The 26,359-nt window shown below is 60.2% G+C and overlaps 1 protein-coding gene across 11 annotated transcripts; it reads left to right on the forward strand.

The window, feature by feature from the left end:
- The first annotated feature begins 206 nt into the window (after window positions 1-206).
- On the forward strand, window positions 207-26,359 carry LOC115643336 (vacuolar fusion protein MON1 homolog B-like). Of its 11 annotated transcripts, none has more exons than XM_030547235.1 (18): window positions 207-302; window positions 1,511-1,615; window positions 1,949-2,365; window positions 4,537-5,335; window positions 7,182-7,329; window positions 9,712-9,898; window positions 15,421-15,483; window positions 15,771-15,830; window positions 19,271-19,345; window positions 19,632-19,679; window positions 21,081-21,135; window positions 21,495-21,809; window positions 22,886-22,949; window positions 23,502-23,568; window positions 24,059-24,179; window positions 24,551-24,640; window positions 25,206-25,233; window positions 26,232-26,359. In XM_030547235.1, the coding sequence occupies exons 2-18, from the start codon at window positions 1,531-1,533 to the stop codon at window positions 26,271-26,273; spliced, it is 2,664 nt and encodes an 887-aa protein (XP_030403095.1). In that variant the 5' UTR covers window positions 207-302; window positions 1,511-1,530; the 3' UTR covers window positions 26,274-26,359. The 11 variants fall into 11 exon arrangements, 9 of the variants coding, with proteins under 9 accessions (XP_030403095.1, XP_030403098.1, XP_030403100.1 ...); XM_030547238.1 differs by having other exon boundaries at window positions 21,495-21,584; window positions 22,862-22,949; window positions 26,232-26,357; XM_030547240.1 differs by having other exon boundaries at window positions 21,495-21,584; window positions 26,232-26,356.

Here is a 26,359-nt window from a genome sequence, read left to right on the forward strand (position 1 = left end):
ATTGGTGGATGTGCCTCTCGGGATTGGCAGAGCGAGTGTCTAAACCCGCCCCCTCGGCTCGCTATGCGCTCTCTGATTGGCTAAGGCTTGTAACAGCCTGGCCCTCCCTTGCGTCGGCACCGCCTCGCTCTCTGATTGGCTGCTACCTGGCACGCCGGGCCACGCCTCCCACGCTTCGCGCCCTGTGATTGGCGGGAGGCGCCGCTGGCCCCGCCCTTTCCCCCGCGTTCGGTTCCGTGCTGCGCGGGGCCGGGATCGAGGCTGCCGGAGGAGCTTAGGGGAGACCCTCGGGCGCGCGCATGGTGAGGGGGGGGGGGTCTGAGGCCACGGCGGGGGAGACCCCTCTATTGCCACGTGGGATCGGAGGGGAGACCCCCCCGCGCCCCATGGGGAGGAGGGGAGACCCCCGAGGGGGAGGGGAGCCCCCTCTAGAGCCCCATGGGGAGGGGGGGAGACCCCCAGGGGAGCCCCCTCCGGAGCCCCATGGGGAGCGGGGAGACCCCTCCAGAAGCCCATGGGGAGAGGGGGAGACCCCCCCCGGTCCCCATGGGGATCAGAGAAAAACCCCAGTGGGGGAGGAGGGGAGACCTTCCCCCTAGCTACATGGGGAGAGGGAAGCCCCTGAGAAGGAGGAGTGCCCCCCCTGCAGACTCATGGGGAGGAGGGGAGACCCTAAAGGGGAGCAAAGGGAGAACCAACCCCACACAGGTGATCTGGGTGATGCATCCCTATGTGGTGTTATGTGTTGCTGTTACTGAGCTGCCCTCCCCAGAGGGGTGGCATCTCAGCATCCCTCTGTGCCTGGCCTGCTCTCGGTTGTGAAAGATCCCCAGGATCTGCATGGGGAGGGCTCCATTGATGCTGAGATGCAGCCATCTCTGGGGTGGGGCAGCAGTGGAACAGCCGCACATAACAACTGATGGGGAGGGCTCGCCTGGCGCTGAGATGCAGCCAGCTCTGGGGCAGTGCAGTTGAGGGGGCAGCACCCAGGAGTGCTGTGGTGTTGGAGAGGAAGTGGTGGGGTCTGGGCTCTACCCCAGGAGAAGGGGGGGTTGGTGTTATAAGAGGGGTGCTGCGGGCCCTGCAGTGCTAAGTTTGGTGTCATTAAGCTCCCGATGGGAAGGCGATTAGTGAACAGGGCTATTTCCTGCTGGCTCCTGCCTGGCATCGCTGCTGGGGCATGTGACAGCGATTAGTGATTAATGCTGGTCTGACCGGCTTGGCCCGGCCCTGCCCTGCCCTGCTGGCTGCTGGGAATGGCCCGGGCCAGCTGTGGCTCCAAGCCTGAACAGTGATTTGGGTCCATCAGGTGTTCTCACCTCCCTGGGGGGTGGATTGGGGTCTAGTGGGTTAAGGTGAGGGGGGCTGGGAGCCAGGACTCCTGGGTTCTCTCCCCAGTTTGAGGGGAGGGAGTGGGGTCTAGTGGTTAGAGTGCGGGAGCCAGGTGCCAGGACTCCTGGGTTCTCTCTCCAGCTATGGAGCTTGACTTCCTGTGACTTTGCCGCTGCAGGTGCTGCTTGGCATGCAGAGATGGCAACGGGCGAGCCTGGCTCACCGATGCGGGAAGGGACGGTGCTGCCGAAGGAGCAGGCCGGGCTCTGCCCCACGGATACAGGTGAGTCCCAGCCTGGGGTGCGCCCCCCATACTGGGGTCAGAAAGATGTGGGGTTGCCCCCCATCCTGTGGCCAGGGGCGTTAGTGGGGCTGTGGCCACCGGGGATACCCTCCTGATTGCTGTGCCTGCCCCATTCTGGAAAGGGCACTGGGGTGATGCTGGAGCCTGACAGGGACAGAGTACCTCTGAATTGGTCATGTAGGGGGCAAGGACTTGGGGGTTCTCTCCTTGGCTCCAGGAGGGGAGTGGGGACTAGTGGTTAGAGCTGGCGTGCTGGGAGCCAGGACTCCTGGGTTCTCTCCCATCTTGGTGAGTCTCTCCTTTGCCCCCCAGGGGGGGATGAGCCCAGCGCTGGCCCGGAGGAGCAGGAGGAGCTGCTTGCCCCGCAGAGCAACGGGCCTGTGAGAGTGGCTGATGGCCAGGGGGATGCCCAGGAGGAGCCAAGCGACAAGGAGCTCTCAGACTCGGCCTCCACCGACAACACCTTAGAGGACTCGAGCGAGTTTGGGCGGCCCCTGGGGGTGGGGGTCTGTGAGCCGGGAGGCCCCCCGACCACGCACCGTGACGAGGACGTGACGGCCGCCAGCTGGCGGGCCCGCCGGAAGCACGTCTTCGTGCTGAGCGAGGCCGGCAAGCCCATCTACTCTCGCTATGGCAATGAGGAGGCCTTGTCCTCCACCATGGGCGTCATGATGGCGCTGGTGTCCTTCATCCAGAGTGGTGACAACGCCATCCGCTCCATCTACTCGGGTAGGCGGGGGCTGGGCTGCAGGGCAGGGGGTGCTCTGCTCTGGCAGTCAGGGCCGGGGGCTGGGAGGACGGGGGCTGGGCAGGGGGCACTCTCCTCTGGCAGACAGGGCCGGGGGCTGGGCAGGGGGCACTGTCCTCTGGCAGACAGGGCTGGGCGCTGGGGGGTGCTGGGAGGTGGGGGGCTGGGCAGGGGGCACTCTCCTCTGGCAGACAGGGCTGGGCGCTGGGGGGTGCTGGGAGGTGGGGGGCTGGGCAGGGGGCACTCTCCTCTGGCAGACAGGGCCGGGCGCTGGGGGGTGCTGGGAGGTGGGGGGCTGGGCAGGGGGCACTCTCCTCTGGCAGACAGGGCTGGGCGCTGGGGGGTGTGGGGCTGGGCAGGGGCCTTCTCCCCTGGCAGTCAGGGCCAGGCACTGGGGGGTGCTGGGAGGTGGGGGACTGGGCAGGGGGCACTCTCCTCTGGCAGACAGGGCTGGGCGCTGGGGGGTGCTGGGAGGACGGGGGCTGGGCAGGGGGCACTCTCCTCTGGCAGACAGGGCTGGGCGCTGGGGGGTGCTGGGAGGTGGGGGGCTGGGCAGGGGGCACTCTGGCAGACAGGGCTGGGCGCTGGGGGGTGCTGGGAGGTGGGGGGCTGGGCAGGGGGCACTCTCCTCTGGCAGACAGGGCTGGGCGCTGGGGGGTGCTGGGAGGTGGGGGGCTGGGCAGGGGGCACTCTCCTCTGGCAGACTGGGCTGGGCGCTGGGGGATGCTGGGAGGTGGGGGGCTGGGCAGGGGGCACTCTCCTCTGGCAGACAGGGCCGGGCGCTGGGGGGGGCTGGGAGGTGGGGGCTGGGCAGGGGGCACTCTCCTCTGACAGACAGGGCCGGGCGCTGGGGGGGGCTGGGAGGTGGGGGGCTGGGCAGGGGGCACTCTCCTCTGGCAGACAGGGCTGGGCACTGGGGGGTGCTGGGAGGTGGGGGGCTGGGCAGGGGGCACTCTCCTCTGGCAGACAGGGCTGGGCGCTGGGGGGTGTGGGACTGGGCAGGGGCCTTCTCCCCTGGCAGTCAGGGCCAGGCACTGGGGGGTGCTGGGAGGTGGGGGACTGGGCAGGGGCGCTCTCCCCTGGCAGTCAGGGCCGGGCACTGGGGGGTGCCATGCTGTGGAGTGAGCGGCTCGGCAGGGGGCGCTCTGTCCTGGCTGTCGCTGCTGACCCAAATAAGCTAGTCACCAGATTATCCAGCTGCTGCGCTCCACCCCAGAGGCGGCTGCGTGTCAGTGCTGGGCAGGCCCGCTGTGGGGTGTGAGGCTGTATGCTTGCCTAGGGGGATTTAGTGGGAGAAGGTGGCTGGGACGCTGGCAGGCCTGTGGCCCCACACCTTGCCTCGTGCCTCTGGGCATGGGGTGCACGAATAGCTTCCAGGGGAGCCATAATGAGATTAGCTCTCGGCCGTCGATACGTTGCACTGAGAGTGTATAAATACGTGAGGTGTGACAGATGGAGAGGAAACTCGTGGGCACTGGAATGGGACGTGGGGGCCTTTCCCCTCTAGGCGGTGCTGGCTCCCATCCAGCCCCAGGGCGGGGAACTGGCTGGCTTAGGGCTGTGGGGAATGGGACATGGGGACTGTCCCCTCTAGGGGACGCCGGCTCCAATCCGGCCCCAGGGCGGGGAACTGGCTGGCTTAGGGCTGTGGGGAATGGGACATGGGGACTGTCCCCTCTAGGGGACGCCGGCTCCAATCCGGCCCCAGGGCGGGGAACTGGCTGGCTTAGGACTGTGGGGAATGGGACATGGGGACTGTCCCCTCTAGGGGGTGCTGGCTCCCATCCAGCCCCAGGGCGGGGAACTGGCTGGCTTAGGACTGTGGGGAATGGGACATGGGGACTGTCCCCTCTAGGGGACGGCGGCTCCAATCTGGCCCCAGGGCGGGGAACTGGCTGGCTTAGGGCTGTGGGGAATGGGACATGGGGACTGTCCCCTCTAGGGGACGCCGGCTCCAATCTGGCCCCAGGGCGGGGAACTGGCTGGCTTAGGACTGTGGGGAATGGGACATGGGGACTGTCCCCTCTAGGGGACGCCGGCTCCAATCTGGCCCCAGGGTGGGGAACTGCCTGGCTCGGTGTCCGGCAGTGGCACTCGGGGTCCCTGGGAGCAGGGCAATCTCACTGTCTCCATGTCTGCCCCCCTGCCTCAGATGACCAGAAGCTGGTGTTCGTGCAGCAGGGCCCGCTGGTGCTGGTGTCGGTGTCGCGGACGCTGCAGTCGGAGCAGCAGCTGCGCCAGGAGCTGCTCTACGTCTATTACCAGATCCTCAGCATGCTGACCCAGGTGAGCATCACCCGCATCTTCGAACGCAAGAAGAACTACGACCTGCGGCGCCTGCTGGCCGGCTCTGAGAAGATCCTCGACCGCCTGCTCAACCTGGTGGAGTCGGATCCCGGCTTCCTGCTGGGGGCTGTGCGCTGCCTCCCCCTCCCTGCCTCCCTGCGGGACACCCTGGGCACCCTGCTGCAGAAGGCCATCACCCCCAACCTGGTCTTCTCCATCCTGGTGGCCCGCAGCCAGCTGGTCACGGCGGTGCAGGAGCGGGCGGTGATCGAGGAGTGCCGGCTGGAGCCCACCGACCTCCACCTGCTGCTCAACCTGATTGGGGCCAGCTCGGCCTTCCAGGCTGGGGAGATCTGGACGCCCATCTGCCTGCCCCGCTTCAACCCTGACGGGTACTTTTACGCCTATATCTCCTACCTGGACGCGGAGTGCACCGTGTGCCTGGTGCTGCTCTCGACCGACAAGGAGTCTTTCTACGCCGTCTCGGACTGCAAGAGGCGGGTGGAGGAGGCCATGCGGACTCAGGGCTCGCTGCAGGTGCTCTCGGGCGGCCTGCAGAGCCCCTCCTATGGCGTGGGGCAGGTCGGGGTGCCCGACTTGCGGCACTTCCTCTACAAGCCACTGGATATCCCGGAGAACTACCGCCAGCTGCCCCAGTTCACCAGGTAATGGGGCACACCGGCTGCCCTCCTGGGGGCGGCAGTGCTTAGCTCTGGCTTTGGCCATTGGGGTTGGTGTGGGGGAGGCTGGGTCGTGTCTGTGGCCTTGAATTCTGATGCTAACGCTAAGCCGTGCTCAGTACCTGCAAGGTACTGGTGGTAGGGGGCACCGGGGAGCAGGGGGAGCAGCAGGGGGCACTCTCCCCTGGCAGTTAGTGCTGAGTGCTCTGCGGTGGGTAGCGGGGTGGAGGGCGCTCTCCCCTAGCAGTCAGGGTGGGCACTGTGCTGTGGGGAACGAGGCACTTGGCAAGGGGTACTCTCCCCTAGCAGTCAGGGCTGGGCACTGTGGGGCGCTGTGCTTTGGGGAGCAGGGCGGGGGGCTGGGCAGGGGGTGCTGTCCCCTGGCTGTCAGGGCCGGGCACTAGGGGGCGCTGTGCTGTAGGCAGCAGGGCAGGTGTCAGTAGAGCTGTCCTCAGTTTGCGGGGAGGCGTTCCGCAGCTGTGTGCTCCACCCCAGAGGCAGCTGCATTTCAGCCCCAGGTGGGCGCTCCCTGCACGTGCAGCCTGGAGCACGCTTTGCGCTGACTGCAGTGGAGGATGGCTGGGGTGTGCCAGCTGGACAGACAGTCTCTTGAACAGACAGCTGCCCTCCCTCTCCCCCCCCCGCGGCTCCGGGACGAGTTAAGCCAGCCTTATGCAATCCCAGCTTTAAATAGGGCATGTCATGCGCTTCCGAGACTGGCTGCTTGTGGGATCACGGGGGTGGAGATGGCCCAGGGCATGCTGGGAATTCAGGGGCCTCAGCAGTGCCATCACGTGGGGGAATGGTGGGGGTAGCTCCGGGGAGGGGAGCTCTGACATCATGAACCTCCGAGTGCCCTCAAAAAAGAGGTGAGTGACACTGTCCGTGTGTTATAAATGGGGAAACTGAGGCACGTTCTTCACTGCTCAACCCCCTAGCCTCCACTCCTTTCCCAGAGCTGGGGATAGAACCCAGGAGTCCTGGCTCCCAGCCCTTGTGCTCTACGCTACTAGACCCCTCTGCTAGGGAACGGGGGATTGCAGCTGAGAGCTCATGCCAGGGTGGGAAGAGTCAGTGAAGGGCATTAACGAACCGCGTTGCCCCCACACAACCATTCTTCCTGTCAGCTGGGCTTGGCATGGAATCGGTGTCTCTCTGAATTTCTTGGTCACAGCCTGAAACAGACGTGGTTGGTTTACGACACACCACGTTAGTCAGTCACATGGGCTCGTCCGGGCAAGGGTTTCTTCCCCACATCAGAATGGGGGTCTGCCTGTCCAGGTAGCTCCTCCCCGTCCTGGATGAGAACAATGGGCCTGTCTACCCTGCTGCGAGGGGAGTGGATAGCTGTCCACCGAATACTGCAATAGGATCGGGATCTCTCATTCTTCCTGCCTTGCAGTGCCTGAACAAAGGCCTGTCACGTGAACCACACGGGGGTCAAAGCCAGCTGTGGCCAGTGGGACTCCCTGCCACAGGATACTGGGGTTGACAGCCCTGCAGGCCCCAGGAGTATCTGGAAGATCTCAAAGCAAAGGCAGGGTTTTGGCAGGGCCGGCCCGGCCCCGGAGGGAGCTGGATCTTGACAATGAGCAAGCACTAATCATTGGGGGCTGGGAAGCCATTTCCTCTGGGGTTCCTCTGCTAGCCAAGATGCCGCGCTAGATGGGCTCACACTCCAGCTGTTCCTAGGTTTCCTTCTAGTTCAGCGTTCTCCCTGCCCTCCTGGTTCTGCGGGGTGAAGGTTCAAGACAGTGGCAGCAGCAGGGAGGGGATGGTGCCTGGTCTCGGTGTCTAATCCCCCCTCCTCTGGCATCTCTCGCCCCCGCAGCCCAGAGCTGGAGGGGCCGTACTGCAGTGAGGAGGAGCAACACCGGCTCTTTGACCTCTACCATTACCTGCACAGCCGCATCCACAGCACTTCTCGCCCCCTACGCCTCATCTACCATGTGGCCGAGAAGGAGACGCTACTCGCCTGGGTAAGGCAGGGCACAGATCAAGGCATCTAGGGGGCAGGGTCATGGGCCCTCATCTCCCCAGAGGAGTGGTAGGGCCCCTCTTCCTCCCCAAAAGAGGCAGGAGGACCCCCTACTACTCACTCACCGCAGTTGGCTCAGATTCTCTGCAAACTCAGGCAGCATCACTCACACTGGTTAAAGGGGAGACTACAATGGGTCATACTGAAGGGTGAACTGTCAGGCTGGAAGGAGGTTACTAGTGGAGTTCCTCAAGGATCGGTTTTGGGACCAATCTTATTTAACCTTTTTATTACTGACCTTGGCACCAAAAGCGGGAATGTACTAATAAAGTTCGCAGATGACACGAAGCTGGGGGGTATTGCTAACACAGAGAAGGACCGGGATATCATACAGGAAGATCTGGATGACCTTGTAAACTGGAGTAATAGTAATAGGATGAAATTTAATAGTGAAAAGTGCAAGGTCATGCACTTAGGGATTAATAATAAGAATTTTAGATATACATTGGGGACGCATCAGTTGGAAGCAACAGAGGAGGAGAAGGACCTTGGAGTATTGGTTGATCGCAGGATGACTATGAGCCGCCAATGTGATATGGCCGTTAAAAAAGCTAATGCGGTTTTAGGATGCATCAGGCGAGGTACTTCCAGCAAAGATAAGGTGTTAGTACCGTTATATAAGGCACTGGTGAGACCTCATCTGGAATACTGTGTGCAGTTCTGGTCTCCCATGTTTAAGAAGGATGAATTCAAACTGGAACAGGTTCAGAGACGGGCTACTAGGATGATCCAAGGAATGGAAAACCTGTCTTATGAAAGGAGACTCAAAGAGCTTGGCTTGTTTAGTCTAGCCAAAAGAAGGCTGAGTGGGGATATGCTTGCTCATTATAAATATATCAGAGGGATTAATATTAGGGAGGGAGAGGAATTATTTAAGCTTAGTACCAGTGTAGATACAAGAACAAATGGGTATAAACTGGACACTAGGAAGTTTAGACTTGAAATTAGACGAAGGTTTCTAACCATTAGAGGAGTGAAGTTCTAGAACAGCCTTCCAAGGGAAGTAGTGGGGGCAAAAGACATATCTGGCTTTAAGATTAAGCTTGCTAAGTTTATGGAAGGGATGGTATGATGGGATAGCCTAATTTTGGCAACTGATCTTTGATTATCAGCAGATAAGTATGCCCAGTGGTCTGTGATGAGATGTTGGATGGGATGGGATCTGAGTTACTGCAGAGAATTCTTTCCTGAGTGCTGGCTGGTGAGTCTTGCCCACATGCTCAGGGTTTAGCTGATCGCCATATTTGGGGTCGGGAACGAATTTTCCTCCGGGGCAGATTGGCAGAGGCCCTGGAGGTTTTTCGCCTTCCTCTGCAGCATGGGGCACAGGTCACTTGCTGATGGATTCTCTGCAGCTTGAGGTCTTCAAACCACAATTTGAAGACTTCAATAACTTGGACATAGGTTAGGGGTTTGTTATAGAAGTGGAGGGGTAGGGTTCTGTGGCCTGCTTTGTGCAGGAGGTCAGACTAGATGATCACATTGGTCCCTTCTGACCTTAAAGTCTATGAGTTTCCCCCAAGCTGGAGTGATAGGCTTAGGCTCTCTGCAGACTCAGGTAGTGTCCCAGTCCCTGCCTTTGTGACACCTGGTTTATGATTTCAAGGTTTTCTTCCCAGCTAGGAGGGTGAGAGACTTACTCTATTCGTAACAGAAAGCTGAGCCGCTGCTGTGATCACATGGCTCTAGCAATCGCCCTTAGGCATGAGCCTAAATTGCCTGGGCATTGCCTTCACCTGAAATTGGCTGGGGGCTTGGGAGAGACCACTTCCTGTCTCAGTAATACTCTAGTGTGAGGAGGGTGGGACTTCCTGCTCTGTCCTTTCTATCTTGTACTGGGCTCGTTCCTGCTCTCCTAGCAGGAAGCACAATGGTGTCTGGCGTGAGAAGTGATCACTGAGCCCTGACCAGTCCTGCCTGGATAGCTGGGGAGATGGTTCAGGCTGCTCGTTCCCAGAATTCCGCATCAAGGCCCCATGTGCTGCAGAATTCCCAGCATCTGTTCCAGTGACTGGGATATGCACCTTAGTGTGATGTGTCCACTCACATGATCGGCAGTGATGTGCTTGGGTTTTAACCAATATCGGTAGATTTCAGAGTGAGCATACACCCCATTGGAACAGATAGCTCATGCTCATTCTGCTTCTGGCTGTCATGCTGACAGCTCCATATAGGTTTAAAGCTTGTGCTGCCTCCCTCGGGTATAGTGATGAGAAGAAGCTTGGGGAGCGGGTTTGGAGAGGGAGGACAAGAGACAAGACAGTGCCAGGTATTGGGGAGAGGATGGGATTTACCTGTCCTTTTTTCACATTCTCCTTCTCAGGTCACCAGTAAGTTTGAGCTATACACCTGCTTCAGCCCCCTGGTAACCAAGGCCGGCGCCATCAATGTCCTCACCAAGCTGTTACGCTGGATCAAGAAGGAGGAGGACCGGCTCTTCATTCGCTATCCCCCAAAGTACTCTACTACGCCCAACCCTGGGAAGGGCACCAAGGGGGGCCGGCCTGATGGTGCGGAGAATGGATTTTTTGCTGGCCTCTAAGCTGGGCCTGCTTCACCTGAGGCCCCTGTGTTTCACTGGTGATTGGATAACTTGGGGGGGAAATCCCTTCTCCTCTTTGAAGGGGAGGTCGGGGAACGCACATGCACCCCCCCCTCCACCAGAGAAACCACACTCTCTAGGAGCTGGATCAGGCTTGGCCTGGCCCCTTCCGGGGTGGTGGCGACGCATGGTTATCTGCCTGTCTTATTTATTGGCCTACTCGTGTCTCGGAGCCTCTGTTGGGGAAGCCGGAGTGGGGGTTATTGCTTCACTTTGGGCCTTGTGCTCCAGGCTGATGAGGGGGGTGGCGAGCTTACACTCTGGCTTGCGTAGGCCTGTACCGAAGGACTCCACCTGCATGGTGGAGCTGGGGTTGGGTGCAGCTTCTTCCATCTCCTTGACGGAAGCTGTTTGCGGCTCCTTCCCCTGGAGCCTCTGCTTTCCGCCTCCTGGTGTGGATCGGCCACAGGCCCCTATGAAATGGGCTGTGATTGTGTTTTCCTTTCCTTTGGATGAATTGTAGCGAATTGCACCCTTGGCATCGGAGCCCAACCTGCTTTGAAACCATTTTTCAACATCCTCTGCTCTTTAAAAACCTGGGCCTGGAATGAACTTAGGTTTCTCGCAGGCACCTAGAAGTTGGCGACTCATGTTTGCCAATTGATTTAACTGGGTGCTGTGTCTGGAAAGATGGCTGTATGTGCGGTGGGAAGGAGATTACTCCCTCGTCCACCCCCCATGCACACACTCCTTGCGATGCTATTAATTGAAAGTGGATGTTGGAGATGCCCACTGTGTTGTGCTCTCCCTCCCTGGGCTGGTCGTGTTCGTTAACGCCTGCGCCAATGCACTCTCCCCTGTCTGTATTAATTTAATGTTCCCTTTGGAAAGGCAGATCCTTTCACAGGAATGTTTAAATGCTCTTTGAAAGCAATGAACTGCCTCCCTCGCCAGTGACGTCTGTGCCCTGTGCTATGTTAACTGGGCTGCCCCGTCACTCTTTTCAGTCTCCCTGTCCATTCTGGTTGCTAGAAGGAAGGGCTGTTTGATCCCCTGTGGCCTTATACCAATCTGCAGTGGGATTGACCCAGAATCCGCTGGGTCTGTTTCTCGCAGGAAGATCATCCCACGCCTCTAGAGAGCCAGCCCCTGCCTGCGTCTCCTTTTAACTTGCGTTTAGCTGCTCCAGTGAGACCTGGCGGGGTTGGGGAAGCAGAAACAGTTTTCACATGCATGACGTGCTGTGCCTAGAACCGTCTTGGCTGACTGTCAAATGAGGTCTCTTCCTGGCTGGCGTGTTCAACTGAGAATCAAAGTCTTATTAAAAAGTTGTTTTGATGAGGGTACATCTGTTTTGCTCGCCGGCCAGCACAAAGGTTCTTGTCAAGGAAAGAGGGAATTGGGGCTTTCTAAATGCTAGCTGTATTGCCTTGGCCCCAGTGAGCTTCTGTCAGTTGGATGCAGTGGGGAGGTCCAACTTAGATTTTTAACTCTCATCTCTGGAGACGTCAAGTCACAGATGAGCTTGCCCCAAACGTTGTCACGCTACCCCTCTGCCTGAGGCTGGCATTTCCCATCCCTGCAGCATTCTCCTTTTTGGAAAGACGGGATCCCAAATTCACTTTGCCCATCTTTGTCCTCTAGAACCCCCTTCTCTTTCTGCTGTGTTCCACTCAACCATCAGGCACTCTCCACATCTAATGCTGCCTGGTTTTTTAAATCTCAAATCTAAGTATTATGCCAACTGTGGGCTGTGGTCTCACTGCCATGCTCCACCCCAGAAGCCACTGCTGCAGTACTTTGGGCTCATTCAGCAGGAACAGAGCTATACAAAGCGGAGATGGGTCTGGTGCTAGCATGTTCCACCAGTAAACTATGTCTTCTGGGCCCAGCCTCCATTGTTTTAAGTAAGTACAGCTTGGCTGCTGGCAAGGGAAGGATGTGACTTTATGGCAGCGGAAGTCCTGCCAAGCAGTTCCTAGCACATGGTCCCTCCATTTATCCCATAAGGAGTGTGTGAAAGGCAGCAAGCTCAGCTGCTCTTCAAGGGGGAAGGGGAGCAGCGAGGCATGGTAGAAGGGTCATTGCAGAGTGATATTCACAGCTGTTTTTTTGGGGTTTGGCTGGCTGGACCGCAGGCTGTAACTTGATGCTTCAAGTCTGCGAATGTTGATGTGGTGCAGAGAGCTGCTGTGCAGAACTAAAGCTACCAGCTGCACTCGCTTTGCTCCTAGGCCTCGCAGTTAACCCTGCTGATACAACACTGCAAATAGCTTAGGGACGGCCAGAGTCCAAAATACCGAGGCGAGCCTCTCAGAGAGGTGTTATTTTAAGATGCAGCCAGCGCTTGCACCTTGCCGCAAGCTATGTGGGTGGGCTCTGCAGCGGGACCAGGGCCGGTGGAAGGAAGGCAGCTGCTGCTCAGAGAGGTCTGGCCCAGCACTTGTCCCAAAGCTCACTGCACCTCGAGTCCACCAGCACGGTTTAGGGGGCTGAAATAAACAATGTCTGGCTGCCTGTAGCTCCACCTCCTGCCCTGGTCTGGCCAGGGAGGTACAGGAGTGGGCTAGGCCCTGGTCCAGATGCAGCTGGCCCTCGCTCATCACCTGCCCATAGTTAGACCACCCCACCCCTGCTGTCTACCCAAGCCAAATGCCACCTCTCTGCCATCCCCATGGGGGGAGCCCCCCCCCCGGGTGCTAATCACAGAAATATCTGGCCGGTGCCCTGCCTCCATGGTGTAGCCCAGAGACCTCTGAAGCTGCCCTCTAGCCCTGCCTGAAGCCGAGAGGGGGAATGGATGAAATCCAGTCCCGTGCAAATAATAAAGGAGGGACAAGATGAGCTGGGTCAAGGGAGGAGCAGCCCTGGACCCTATGCTCTGGGGTTACTATACACAGCCTCCTGCTCTAACCTGTGGACCCCACTCCCCTCCCAGAGCTGGGGAGAGAACCCAGGAGTCCTGGTTCCCAGCCCCCACCCCGCTCTAACCACCAGCCCCCACTCCGCTCCCAGAGCCAGGGAGAGAACCCTGGAGTTCTGGCTCCCAGCCCCCCCTGCTCTAACCCACCAGCCCCCACTCCCCTCCCAGAGCCGGGAGAGAACCCAGGTGTCCTGGCTCCCAGCCCCCCCCCCCTGCTCTAACCACCAACCCCCACTCCCCTCCCAGAGCCAGGCAGAGAACCCAGGCGTCCTGGCTCCCAGCCCCCCCCTGCTCTAACCACCAGCCCCCACTCCCCTCCCAGAGCTGGGGAGAGAACCCAGGAGTCCTGGTTCCCAGCCCCCCACCGCTCTAACCACCAGCCCCCACTCCCCTCCCAGAGCCAGGGAGAGAACCCAGGAGTCCTGGCTCCCAGCCCCCCCTGCACTAACCACCAGTCCCCACTCCCCTCCCAGAGCCAGACAGAGAACCCAGGAGTCTGGCTCCCAACCTCCCTTCCCTACTCCCCTCCCGGAGCCAGACAGAGAACCCAGGAGTCCTGGCTCCCAGCCCTGGCCCCCAGTGAGGGGTTAGCCCCCCCCGTTCTCCAAGGGGAGGGGGCGGGGCCCTGTGGCAGGTGGTAAACACAGCGCACGAGCGCTGCTAGGAAGGCGGGGTCGCAGCAACCGTTGGAAAACGGCGGGAAAAGAAAGCGGGAGGAGCTGGGAAGTTTCAAGGCTCCCCTTCCCTCCTGGGGGGTGGATAGGCGCCTGTGTTAAGGCCCCCCCTCCCCACATCTCTCTGAGCACATAGGGCCATGGAGGGGAGTAAACAGGGTGAGGGGAAGATGGGGGCAGAGGGGGAATGGCCCCCATGGGGTGAATAAATCAAGGCAATCCCACGATGCCCTTCTTTCTCATGCCACCAGCGGGGTGATCCCACAATGCCCTTGCTCACAACCGGGGGGGCCGTGTGTTAATCCCACAATCCCTTTGTCCCTCACCCCAAGGGGGGGTGATCCCACAACTCCCCACTCCCTCACACCACCAGTGGAGGGATCCCACAGTGCCCTGCGGCTCGCTCACGCTAAGGGGTGTGTGTGATCCCACAGTGCCCTGCGGCTCACTCACGCTAAGGGGTGTGTGTGATCCCACAGTGCCCTGCTCGCTCATGTCAAGGGAGGGTCATCCAACAACTCCCCATTCCCCCACACAACCGGTGGAGTGATCCCACAGTGCCCTGCTGCTCGCTCACGCTAAGGGGTGTGTGTGATCCCACAGTGCCCTGCGGCTCACTCACGCTAAGGGGTGTGTGTGATCCCACAGTGCCCTGCTCGCTCATGTCAAGGGAGGGTCATCCAACAACTCCCCATTCCCCCACACAACCGGTGGAGTGATCCCACAGTGCCCTGCTGCTCGCTCACGCTAAGGAGTGTGTGTGATCCCACAGTGCCCTGCGGCTCACTCACGCTAAGGGGTGTGTGTGATCCCACAGTGCCCTGCTGCTCGCTCACGCCGTTGCCAAGGGAGGGGTGATCCCACAGTGCCCTGCTGCTCACTCACGCTAAGGGGTGTGTGTGATCCCACAGTGCCCTGCTGCTCGCTCACACTGTTGCCAAGGGAGGGGTGATCCCACAGTGCCCTGCTGCTCACTCACGCTAAGGGGTGTGTGTGATCCCACAGTGCCCTGCTGCTCGCTCACACCGTTGCCAAGGGAGGGGTGATCCCACAGTGCCCTGCGGCTCGCTCACGCCGTTGCCAAGGGAGGGGTGATCCCACAGTGCCCTGCTGCTCGCTCACGCTAAGGGGTGTGTGTGATCCCACAGTGCCCTGCTCGCTCATGTCAAGGGAGGGTCATCCAACAACTCCCCATTCCCCCACACAACCGGTGGAGTGATCCCACAGTGCCCTGCGGCTCGCTCACGCTAAGGGGTGTGTGTGATCCCACAGTGCCCTGCTGCTCGCTCACGCCGTTGCCAAGGGAGGGGTGATCCCACAGTGCCCTGCTGCTCGCTCACGCTAAGGGGTGTGTGTGATCCCACAGTGCCATGCTGCTCGCTCATGCCGTTGCCAAGGGTGGGGTGATCCCACAGTGCCCTGCTCGCTCATGTCAAGGGAGGGTCATCCAACAACTCCCCATTCCCCCACACAACCGGTGGAGTGATCTCACAGTGCCCTGCTGCTCGCTCACGCCAAGGGGGGTGATCCCGTAACTCCCCGCTCCCCCAGAGGAGTAATCCCACAATGCCCTGCTCACTCACGCCAAGGGTGGCGGGCAATCTCAGTGCCCTGCTTGCTCATGCCATGGGGCAGTGATCCGACAGTGCCCCGCTCCCTCACACCATGGGGCAGGGATGCCACAGTACCCTTGTTGCTCATGCCACGGGGCGGCAATCCCACAGTGCCCTTCTCTCTCATGCTGTGGGCCAGATAAATCCATGTCAGCCCCACAGGGCCCTTCTACTGAATGCTATGGGGTGGATAAATCCCCCTAGAAAGCCCAGTTACAAGCTTGAGCTGAATTTTCTCTACAACAAACAATTCCTTTGATTTTTTTTTTCTTCTTCCCAGTTCCCAGCGACTTTGCACCCAAGGCAGAGGAGCTGCTATTGCTGGTGAAACGACTGCAAGATGGTATTTGGGAGCTAGGTCTGGTGGTTAGCGCTGAGAGCCAGGACTCCTGGGTTCGGGGCGGGGGAGTGGGGTCTAGTTGTCAGAACTGGAGTCTGTGAAAGGGAGCTCTGGTGTCCTTTTCTAGGCCCTACCAGTGACTCTCTGTGTCACTTCTCTGTGCCTCAGTTTCCCCTCCTCTTTAAGTGAAGGTAGGAATAACTCCTCTCCTCCCAACCATGCTCAAAAGAGCCTAGGGTGAAGAACGCATATCAGGAACACAACCAGGCATATCCTTCTTCCCTCTGCAGCAGGGACCCTGGAGCCCCAAATGGATGACCTGGTAGGAAGGATCAGCAGACTGCAGCGAGGTGAGGGGAAGAGAAGGCGGGGGGTGGAGCACACTGGGCTGCAGCCCGCTCCCCCAGCACCCCTTACCTCCGTGCCCCCCTACTACTGGGCCCCCCAGTGTCAGCCCCTGTCTACCTGCCGCAGGGGCTAGATTCTGCTCTCACTGACAGCCCGTTTACATGGGGACACACACTGTACCCCCAGAGCCATGCTGCTGCACCCGCCGGGGGATGCGCTGACCCCAGGAGCAGAGGCCATTGTCCAGTTTAGCTTCTGCAGCTTTGGAAACACTGTGTAAACGAGCCCATGGACTTCAGAGCAGGGACTCCGGATTTCACCCAGTATGGCTGAAATCAGACTCAGGCCCTTGGTAATGCTGGGATCTATATAATCCATCTATCCTCATGTATACCTATCTTTCTATAGTTCTCTAGCTCCATACTGACCCCTCCCTCCATCCCCATACACCCCCCCACCATCCAACCCCATACTGACACCTCCCTCCATCCCCGTACACACACCTCACTATCCAACCCCATACTAACCCCTCCCTCCATCTCTGTACACACACCCCACTATCCAACCCCATACTGACCCCTCCGTCCATCCCCGTACACACACCCCACTATCCAACCCCATACTGACCCCTCCCTCCATCCCCGTACACACACCCCACTATCCAACCCCATACTGACCCCTCCCTCCATCCCCATACACCCCCCCACCATCCAACCCCATACTGACCCCTCCCTCCATCCCCGTACACACACCCCACTATCCAACCCCATACTGACACCTCCCTCCATCCCCATACACACACCCCACTATCCAACCCCATACTGACCCCTCCCTCCATCCCCGTACACACACCCCACTATCCAACCCCATACTGACCCCTCCCTCCATCTCCGTACACACACCCCACTATCCGACCACATACTGACACCTCCCTTCATCCCCGTACACACACCCCACTATCCAACCCCATACTGACACCTCCCTCCATCTCTGTACACACACCCCACTATCCAACCCTATACTGACCCCTCCCTCCATCTCCGTACACACACCCCACTATCCGACCACATACTGACACCTCCCTTCATCCCCGTACACACACCCCACTATCCAACCCCATACTGACACCTCCCTCCATCTCTGTACACACACCCCACTATCCAACCCTATACTGACCCCTCCCTCCATCTCCGTACACACACCCCACTATCCGACCACATACTGACACCTCCCTTCATCCCCGTACACACACCCCACTATCCAACCCCATACTGACACCTTCCTCCATCCCCGTGCACACACCTCACTATCCATGCCCATACTGACACCTCCCTCCATCCCCATGCACACACCCCACCATCCAACCCCATACTGACCCCTCCGTCCATCCCCGTGCACACACCCCACTATCCATGCCCATACTGACACCTCCCTCCATCCCCGTACACACACCCCACCATCCAACCCCATACTGACCCCTCCGTCCATCCCCGTACACACACCCCACTATCCATCCCCATACTGACACCTCCCTCCATCCCCGTACACACACCCCACCATCCAACCCCATACTGACCCCTCCGTCCATCCCCGTACACACACCCCACTATCCATCCCCATACTGACACCTCCCTCCATCCCCGTACACACACCCCACCATTCAACCCCATACTGACCCCTCCGTCCATCCCCGTACACACACCCCACTATCCATCCCCATACTGACACCTTCCTCCATCCCCGTGCACACACCCACTATCCAACTCCATACTGACCCCTCCCTCCATCCCCATACACACACCCCACTATCCAACCCCATACTGACACCTTCCTCCATCCCCATACACACACCCCACTATCCAACCCCATACTGACACCTTCCTCCATCCCCGTGCACACATCCCACTATCCAACCCCATACTGACCCCTCCGTCCATCCCCGTACACACACCCCACTATCCAACCCCATACTGACCCCTCCCTTCATCCCCGTACACACACCCCACTATCCAACCCCATACTGACACCTCCCTCCATCCCCGTGCACACACCCCACTATCCAACCCCATACTGACACCTTCCTCCATCCCCGTACACACACCCCACTATCCAACCCCATACTGACCCCTCCCTTCATCCCCATACACACACCCCACTATCCATCCCCATACTGACCCCTCCCTCCATCCCCATAGACACACCCCACTATCCATCCCCATACTGACCCCTCCCTCCATCCCCGTACACACACCCCACTATCCAACCCCATACTGACCCCTCCCTTCATCCCCGTACACACACCCCACTATCCAACCCCATACTGACACCTCCCTCCATCCCCGTGCACACACCCCACTATCCAACCCCATACTGACACCTTCCTCCATCCCCGTACACACACCCCACTATCCAACCCCATACTGACCCCTCCGTCCATCCCCGTACACACACCCCACTATCCAACCCCATACTGACCCCTCCCTTCATCCCCGTGCACACACCCCACTATCCAACCCCATACTGACCCCTCCGTCCATCCCCGTACACACACCCCACTATCCAACCCCATACTGACCCCTCCCTTCATCCCCGTGCACACATCCCACTATCCAACCCCATACTGACACCTTCCTCCATCCCCGTACACACACCCCACTATCCAACCCCATACTGACCCCTCCCTTCATCCCCGTGCACACACCCCACTATCCAACCCCATACTGACCCCTCCCTCCATCCCCGTACACACACCCCACTATCCATGCCCATACTGACACCTCCCTCCATCCTCGTACACACACCCCACTATCCATCCCCATACTGACACCTTCCTCCATCCCCGTACACACACCTCACTATCCATGCCCATACTGACACCTCCCTCCATCCCCATGCACACACCCCACCATCCAACCCCATACTGACCCCTCCGTCCATCCCCGTACACACACCCCACTATCCATCCCCATACTGACACCTTCCTCCATCCCCGTACACACACCTCACTATCCAACCCCATACTGACACCTCCCTCCATCTCTGTACACACACCCCACCATCCAACCCCATACTGACACCTTCCTCCATCCCCATACACACACCCCACTATCCAACCCCATACTGACCCCTCCCTCCATCCCCGTACACACACCCCACTATCCATGCCCATACTGACACCTCCCTCCATCCTCGTACACACACCCCACTATCCAACCCCATACTGACACCTCCCTCCATCCTCGTACACACACCCCACTATCCATCCCCACACCGAACGTTCCCTCCCTCCAACCCCACACCACCGCATCAATCCCCATGCACACCTCTCCATCTATCTATCCATGCATCCCACCTCATCCCACACACCACTGCTCCAGCCCCTTAGACACCCCCCCTCTCTCTCCCCACACCTTTCCCCCTAACCCCTTTGGTCTCTCCGTAGCTAAGCAGAATCTGAGCCAGGAGCTGCATGATGGGAAGGTGCGCAGCGAGGAACTGCAAGCAGAGCTGGAGGAGCGTAAGTCACCCCCAGCTCTGCTCCCTGTGGCTCATGTTGTTCCTCAAGCCTTTGGCCCAGATTCTCAAAGGTGCCTAACTCCCCTAGGCACCAAATACCTTTAAAGATTTGGGCCAGGGCATCTTCTGAGCTCTCTGGCAGCAGGCTCCTTTGCAGCGCGGGCTACTTCACTACCCAGGTGCATGCTGGGGGGGCACCCACCCCCTAGTGCTGGTGAGACACATCCCCGAACCCAGAGGACATGAGCCCCCAGCCAGTTTGTTCCCCCCCCCCCACTCTCTTGCAGTGAACAAGGAGAAGTCGAACCTGGAGGAAATCTGCAGCCAGAAGCAAGGTGAGAACAGGCAGGATGGCAGCTCCGGGCTGGACAGCCGAGATAAAGGCACTGTCCGCTTTGGTCCCGCGCTTTGAGATCCACTGTTGAGAAGGACTCGAGGAGAGACAGGCGTTACCATTAGCAGCGGGATACAACGCAGGATCTGCCCCTCAAACTCCTTGTGGGCCCCCCTCCCAGTCCCCTCTATTTCAGAGACTTCCTGCTTCTCTGCTCCTTCTCTCCCCTGCCAGGGGTGCTGCGTGCCCCCAGAGGTGTTGTGTGTCCCCTTTGTCCTCTCCCTTACACCAAGTCCCCCGATTCCTCCCACATCCCAGGGCCCCTGTGTGCCCCCCATTCCTCCTCCCTCTCACCAGGGTCCCTCGATCTCCCTCCATCCCAGGGCCTCTGTGTGCCCCCCATTCTGCCTCCCTCACACCAGGGTCCCCTGATCTCCCCCCATCCCAGGGCCCCTGTGTGCCCCCCATCCTCCTCACTCTCACCAGGCTTCCCTGATCTTCCCCCTCCCAGGCCTTGTGTGCGCCCCCCCTCCCCGCTCCATCACACCAGGGTCCCCCGATCTTCCCCGTCCCAGGCCTTCTATGTGCCCCACATTCCCCCTCCCTCACACCAGGATCCCCCAATCTCCCCCCATCCCAGGCCTTGTGTGCGCCTTCCCTCACCAGGGTCCCCCGATCTCCCTCCATCCCAGGGCCTCTGTGTGCCCCCCATTCTGCCTCCCTCACACCAGGGTCCCCTGATCTCCCCCCATCCCAGGGCCCCTGTGTGCCCCCCATCCTCCTCACTCTCACCAGGCTTCCCCGATCTCCCCCATCCCAGGCCTTGTGTGCGCCTTCCCTCACCAGGGTCCCCCGATCTCCCTCCATCCCAGGGCCTCTGTGTGCCCCCCATTCCTCCTCCCTCTCACCAGGCTTCCCCGATCTCCCCCATCCCAGGCCTTGTGTGCGCCTTCCCTCACCAGGGTCCCCCGATCTCCCTCCATCCCAGGGCCTCTGTGTGCCCCCCATTCTGCCTCCCTCACACCAGGGTCCCCTGATCTCCCCCCATCCCAGGGCCCCTGTGTGCCCCCCATCCTCCTCACTCTCACCAGGCTTCCCTGATCTTCCCCATCCCAGGCCTTGTGTGCGCCCCCCCTCCCTGCTCCATCACACCAGGGTCCCCCAATCTCCCCCCATCCCAGGGCCTCTGTGCTCCCCCCATTCTCCATCCTCTCATACCAGGATCCCCCAGTCTCCCCCTGCCAGGGGCTCTGTGTGCCCCCACCCCCCAGGTAAGTGGGACCTGCCCAAAGGCAGGCCGGAGTGAGCACCCCATGGGGAGTGGGGTGGCCCCAGCAGGGATCAGCGTGCGGTGTCTCTCTGGGAGCTGTGTCCCCAGCACTAACACGCGTGTCCCTTCCAGAGGTCCTGAGGACCCTGCAGCTCCGCTGCCAGGAGACAGAGGCCGAGGCCAAGCGGTGAGAGGGGGATAGGGCAGGGGTTGGGGCAGGAGGGAGGGGTGTGTATGGGGATATAGACGGAGTCTGAGAGACACAGAGAACCATATAGAGAGAGAATGACTCGGTTCAGCTCTGGGAGGGGAGTGAGGTCTAGTGGTTAGAGCAGGGGAGGAGAGGGCTGGGAGCCAGGACGCCTGGGTTCTATTCATGTCACGGCCTGATATTGGGCCAGGTGTTTCCGCTTCTCTGCCCATGGGTGGGGGTTGGGTAGCTTCACCTGAGGAAGGTGTCTTGGGGTCCCCCACTGGCGATAGCCTCGTCTGGGAGTCAGGCCGCCGGGGCCCACCGTCTGGGCCACTCTTGTTCGCCCCGTGCAGGCAGCAGACACTGTCCCAGGAGCGGAAGCAGAGCATCGAGGAGCTGACGGCAAAGATCCAGGAGGAGAAGCTGAAGCAGCGGAAACAGAGGTATCCCCCGCCCCCCTGCAGCGGACTGAATGTGGGACAGGATCCCCAGCTCTGTAAGCGGGAGTCGCTACTGCTCCAACCCTCCTTCCCCCGGTGCCCTGGAGATGGCCAAGTGTCGTACACAGCACCCAGCACAACAGGCAATGAGCCAGAGTGGGCAGTGCATTCTGGGATATCTAGATGCTCCCTTCTCTCCGTGAGATCTACGGCAGCCCGATCCTCAAAGTAAATCCCTTAGCGGGTCAGGGGCGTCCATCCTTGGGGCAGCCCCCGGTGTGCCAGACAGGCCGACCCACGGGCAAGCGCTCCGAGAGAGGCCAGGGTTGCACACCCCACTTTGTCGACTAGCTGCCTGACCTAGGTGTGCAATGGTGGCTCCCTGCTGCAGCCTGAGCATCTGCCTCGGATTCCACTCCCTGAGCGTGTTTCTGTTCTGTCCGGGAAAGTAACGACCAGTTATTAACCAGCTGCCAGGCCCACAGTGCAGAGGTGACGGTGCTCGGCCTGGGTAGTCCTGGCTTTGCCACAGGCCCTCGCTTGCCAGCACCTGCTCACCAGAGGGAGTAGAGTCACCCTGGGGAGTGAATCAGCCCTTTGCGTCTCTCTCTGTCTCTCTCACACGCACAGCACCTGGGTGCACAAGCACACACACACACACACACAGAGCTCATCCCTTCCAGTGGGGTGCAGCAGGGGGACATACACCCACACACTCACACCTGCACACTCACACCCACCTAGCAGGGCTCATCCCTGCAACTGGGGATGGCAGTGACACGCACACTCACAGCGCACGGCTGAGCCCCTCCAGCAGGGACACACACACACCCACACACACACAGAGCAGGGCTCATCTCTTCCAGCAGGGGGCGGCAGGGACATACAGGTACTCTGTGTGTGTCCCTGCTGCCCCCTGCTGGAGGGAACAACCCTGCTCTGTGTGTGTGTGTGTGTGTGTGTGTGTGTGTGTGTGTGTCTGTGTGTGTGTGTCCCTGCTGCCCACTGCTGGAGGGGATGAGCCCTGCTCTGTGTGTGGGTGTGTGTGTCCCCCTGCTGTAGGGGCTGAGCCATGTGCTCTGTGTATGTGTCCCTGCTGGAGAGGCTGAGCTCTGTGTGTGCGTGTATGTGTGTGTGTGTCTCTGCTGCCCCCGGCTGGAGGGGATGAGCCCTGCTCTGTGTGTGTGTGTGTGTGTGTGTGTGTGTGTAGGTGTGTGTTTCTGTTGCGCGCAGAACTCCACACTCCCTGTACCTCAGTCGCCCTCTCTGCCCCATGGCAGCCCCTCATCCCCTGTTGTTTCCAGGCTGGAATTTGAACAGCAGCTGGACGAGCTGATGGAGAAGCACAAGAGCCTCCAGGAGTGCCATGTAAGAGCCATCAGGGTCCATCCCCCATGCTGTTCCTGGGCCAAGTGGGGCGGGGTGGGGGTGGGGTCCAAGGGAACGCCCCCTAGGGACAGCCTGGGGGACACAACCCTACTGGGAGGGGACCTGGGCATGTGTGAGAGGGAGTGGGTTACAGGTTACAGCAGGGAGTCTGACCGGGAGCCAGGATCCCTGGGCTCTCTACCTGGCTTTGAGGGGGGCTAGGAGCCAGGACTCCTGAGTTCTTGCCCCGGCTCTGGGGGGGAGGTTGGGAACCAGGACAGAGGTTGAGGACACTCAGTGCTAGCAGAAGCCAAGGGTATCCACAGTGTTTCGCTGTGGCAGCATTAGAGGAGGGACCTGATATAAGGCCTAGGGGGAGAGGGGAACTACTCTTTAGCTGGTACAAGCTGCCTCTCCCCTCGGAGACCAGGCTTCGACCTGGGATGAGATCCGGCCATGGGCTGTTAGTGTGAGGGAAGCCTGTGGACGCCCCCCCCCCCGCCACACTTCCTCCTCCCCATGGCTCTGTGGTGAATTCCCTCTGCCTCCTAGAGCATGGAGAAGCTGGCTGCCGAGATCTGCAGCATGGCCGAGAGCAAGGAACGTTTGCTGAGCGAAGGTGAAGAATCTCTCTGGGCCTCAGTTCCCAGCTATAAAGCAGGCAGAATAATCCCTGCTTTGGTCTGTCTTGTTTATTTGGAGTGCAGACGCTTGGGGGCAGGGACCATCTCTCAGTCAGGGTCTGGGCAGCGCCTGGCATGATGGGGCCCTGATCTCGGTCGGGGTCTGGTCAGCGCCTGGCACGACGGGGCCCTGATCTTGGTCGGGGTCTGGGAAGTGCCTGGCATGATGGGGGGCCCTGAACTCAGTTAGGGTCTGTGCAGCGCCCAGCACGACGGGGCCCTGATGTTGGTCAGGGTCTGGGAAGTGCCTGGCATGACGGGGCCCTGATCTCAGTCGGGATCTGGGCAGCGCCTGGCACGGTGGGGTCCAGATCTTGGTCTCTGCAGACATGTCTCAGTCCAGGAGCTGTGCCCCATCCGTTCTCACTGAGATCCCAGCACCCGAGTTACGCTGCCCTGTGATGCTGTTTCTGTCATTTGCCCTAGACAAGCTGATCCAAGACAACTTGGCCCAGGTCGAGAAGCAGCTGGACTCCCTGCCCCAGGCAGAGGCAGCTCCCAGACAGGAGAGGATGTTCCTGAAGAGCCAGGAGGCCAGCACTGCCCTGTGAGTGCTGAGTGCCACCAGCTTGTGCCAGCCCCAGGGGAACAGTACTGCATGGATACACCACGAGCAGGACTCCTGGGTTCTATCCTCAGCTGGGGGAGGGGAGCAGGGTCTAGTGGTTAGAGCAGGGGGGCTGGGAGCCAGGACTTCTGGCGTCTATCCCTGCCTTGAGGAGTGAAGGCACCTCAGGTGCTGCCCTGAAACCATCCATCTAGGCCAGTGCAGAGCGTGCCTTGGCACAGCGCTGGCAGAGGTCCGCCAGGAAGAGGGGATGCAGAGAGAGTCGTTCCCAGCACAGCCTGCCTTGTCTAGGGTTATTGCTGTCCATCACCGAGGTGTCTGGGCTGATCACTGCCTTCTGTTGTCCCCAGGCAGCTGTTCCAACAGGAAAACAAGAGAGCCACTGAGTATCTGGAGGCAGCTTCACGCCGCCACTCAGAACTGCAGCAGAAGTTCAAGAGGTGAGTGCAGGGGGGGCTGGGAGCCAGGACTCCTGGCTTCTGTCCTGGCTGTAGGAGGGGAATGAGGTCTACTGGGCTAGAGCAGGGCAGGACTGGGAGCCAGGACTCCTGGGTTCAATCCTGGCTTTGGGGGGGGGAGTGGTGTCTAATGGTTAGAGCAGGGTGAGGCTGGGAGGTTCTATCCCAGATTCTGTGAGCTTGGTGCTGAGGCTGCTGCTTTGCTGTGGGAACAGTTAGTCCAAGGCCCTGACTGGTTTGTCCAGGAAACTCCCCTGGCACATTTTGGGCCCTCTTCGCCTGGCCCAGTCCCAACTTGGTCGAGCCCACTTCACCTCCCTCCACATTCCCCGTGTCTCCAGTGGCTTATGGGAGTCCTCACTGTCCTGCTTGCTCTGCTGTGCTGGGCAGCGGCTGTGTGCCCCACCAGAGGTGGCTGCATTTCTCTGCTGCCATAGCCCTTGTGACATAGCCCGCCCTCTCTGCGAATGGCTCGGATGTCCTGGTGACAGGCCTGGCCAGGCGCTACTGTTGTTTGATTATAAGCAATATTTCTGGTCTCTTTCAGGCTGACGGCTGAGCTGGAAGCCCAGCAGGTGAGGATGGTAGCGACAAAGGGAAATCTCTGGTACGCAAAGGGGCAGGGCTTGGCTAGATGGTCCACCGGAGTCTGTGGTGCTGGACCCCTGTGACCAGGACATTGCCACATGGACAGAATACCCCACCTGATATGCAGAGAGAGGGGTGTACGAGGATGCATGGATGGAGGGGTGCATGGGGGAAGGAGAGCTGGCTGGCTGGAGGTGTGCAAGGCCTGGCTGGCTGGAGGTAGGTGTGCGAGGCCTGGCTGGCTGGCTGGCTGGAGGAGTGCGAGGACTGGCTGGCTGGCTGGCTGGCTGGAGGTGTACAAGGCCTGGCTGGCTGGAGGTAGGTGTGCGAGGCCTGGCTGGAGGTGTGCGAGGCCTGGCTGGCTGGCTGGAGGTTTGCAAGGCATGGCTGGCTGGAGGTAGGTGTGCGAGGCCTGGATGGAGGTGTGCGAGGCCTGGCTGGCTGGCTGGAGGTGTGCGAGGTGGCTGGAGGTGTGCGAGGCCTGGCTGGCTGGAGGTGTGCGAGGTGGCTGGAGGAGTACAAGGCCTGGCTGGCTGGAGGTAGGTGTGCGAGGCCTGGCTGGAGGTGTGCGAGGCCTGGCTGGCTGGAGGTAGGTGTGCGAGGCCTGGCTGGCTGGAGGTAGGTGTGCGAGGCCTGGCTGGTTGGCGGCTTTCCTGGCTCTGGGTTCCTGCTGGTGCCCGAGGCCCCCGGGAGGCCCAGCAATCGCTCGTACCCCTTTGGGTGTCCCAATCAGCCTGCCAGCAGGGACCTGAGCGGCCCCTGGGGCTGGGACCCACGGCCCTTCCCTAAATGCCCAGCAGCGCAGTGGGGCCAGGCTTGGGGCCAGACCTAGGGTGGGGCGATCGCACTTGGGTGGAATCTGAGGCCTAGCGCCAGCGTCTGAGCATTCTCACCCAGCCGTGTCCCACCGTCCCGGCTAGGGGGACAGGCCGACCCTTCCACATCTCCCCCCATAACCTCCGCCCTGTGCTCTGCCCCACTGCAGGGATCCAGGGGTGACTCGGCCAGCATGGAAACAGATGCCTAACCCCCGCCCCCCCCAACGAGAGCTAGAACGGCGCCCCCCGAGGATCGGCATGGAGTTAAGTCACCTCTGGATGTATCGGGCTCCTT

This window comes from Gopherus evgoodei, unplaced genomic scaffold, assembly GCF_007399415.2.
Source record: "Gopherus evgoodei ecotype Sinaloan lineage unplaced genomic scaffold, rGopEvg1_v1.p scaffold_57_arrow_ctg1, whole genome shotgun sequence".
In the NCBI taxonomy this organism is placed as follows: Eukaryota; Metazoa; Chordata; order Testudines; family Testudinidae; genus Gopherus; species Gopherus evgoodei.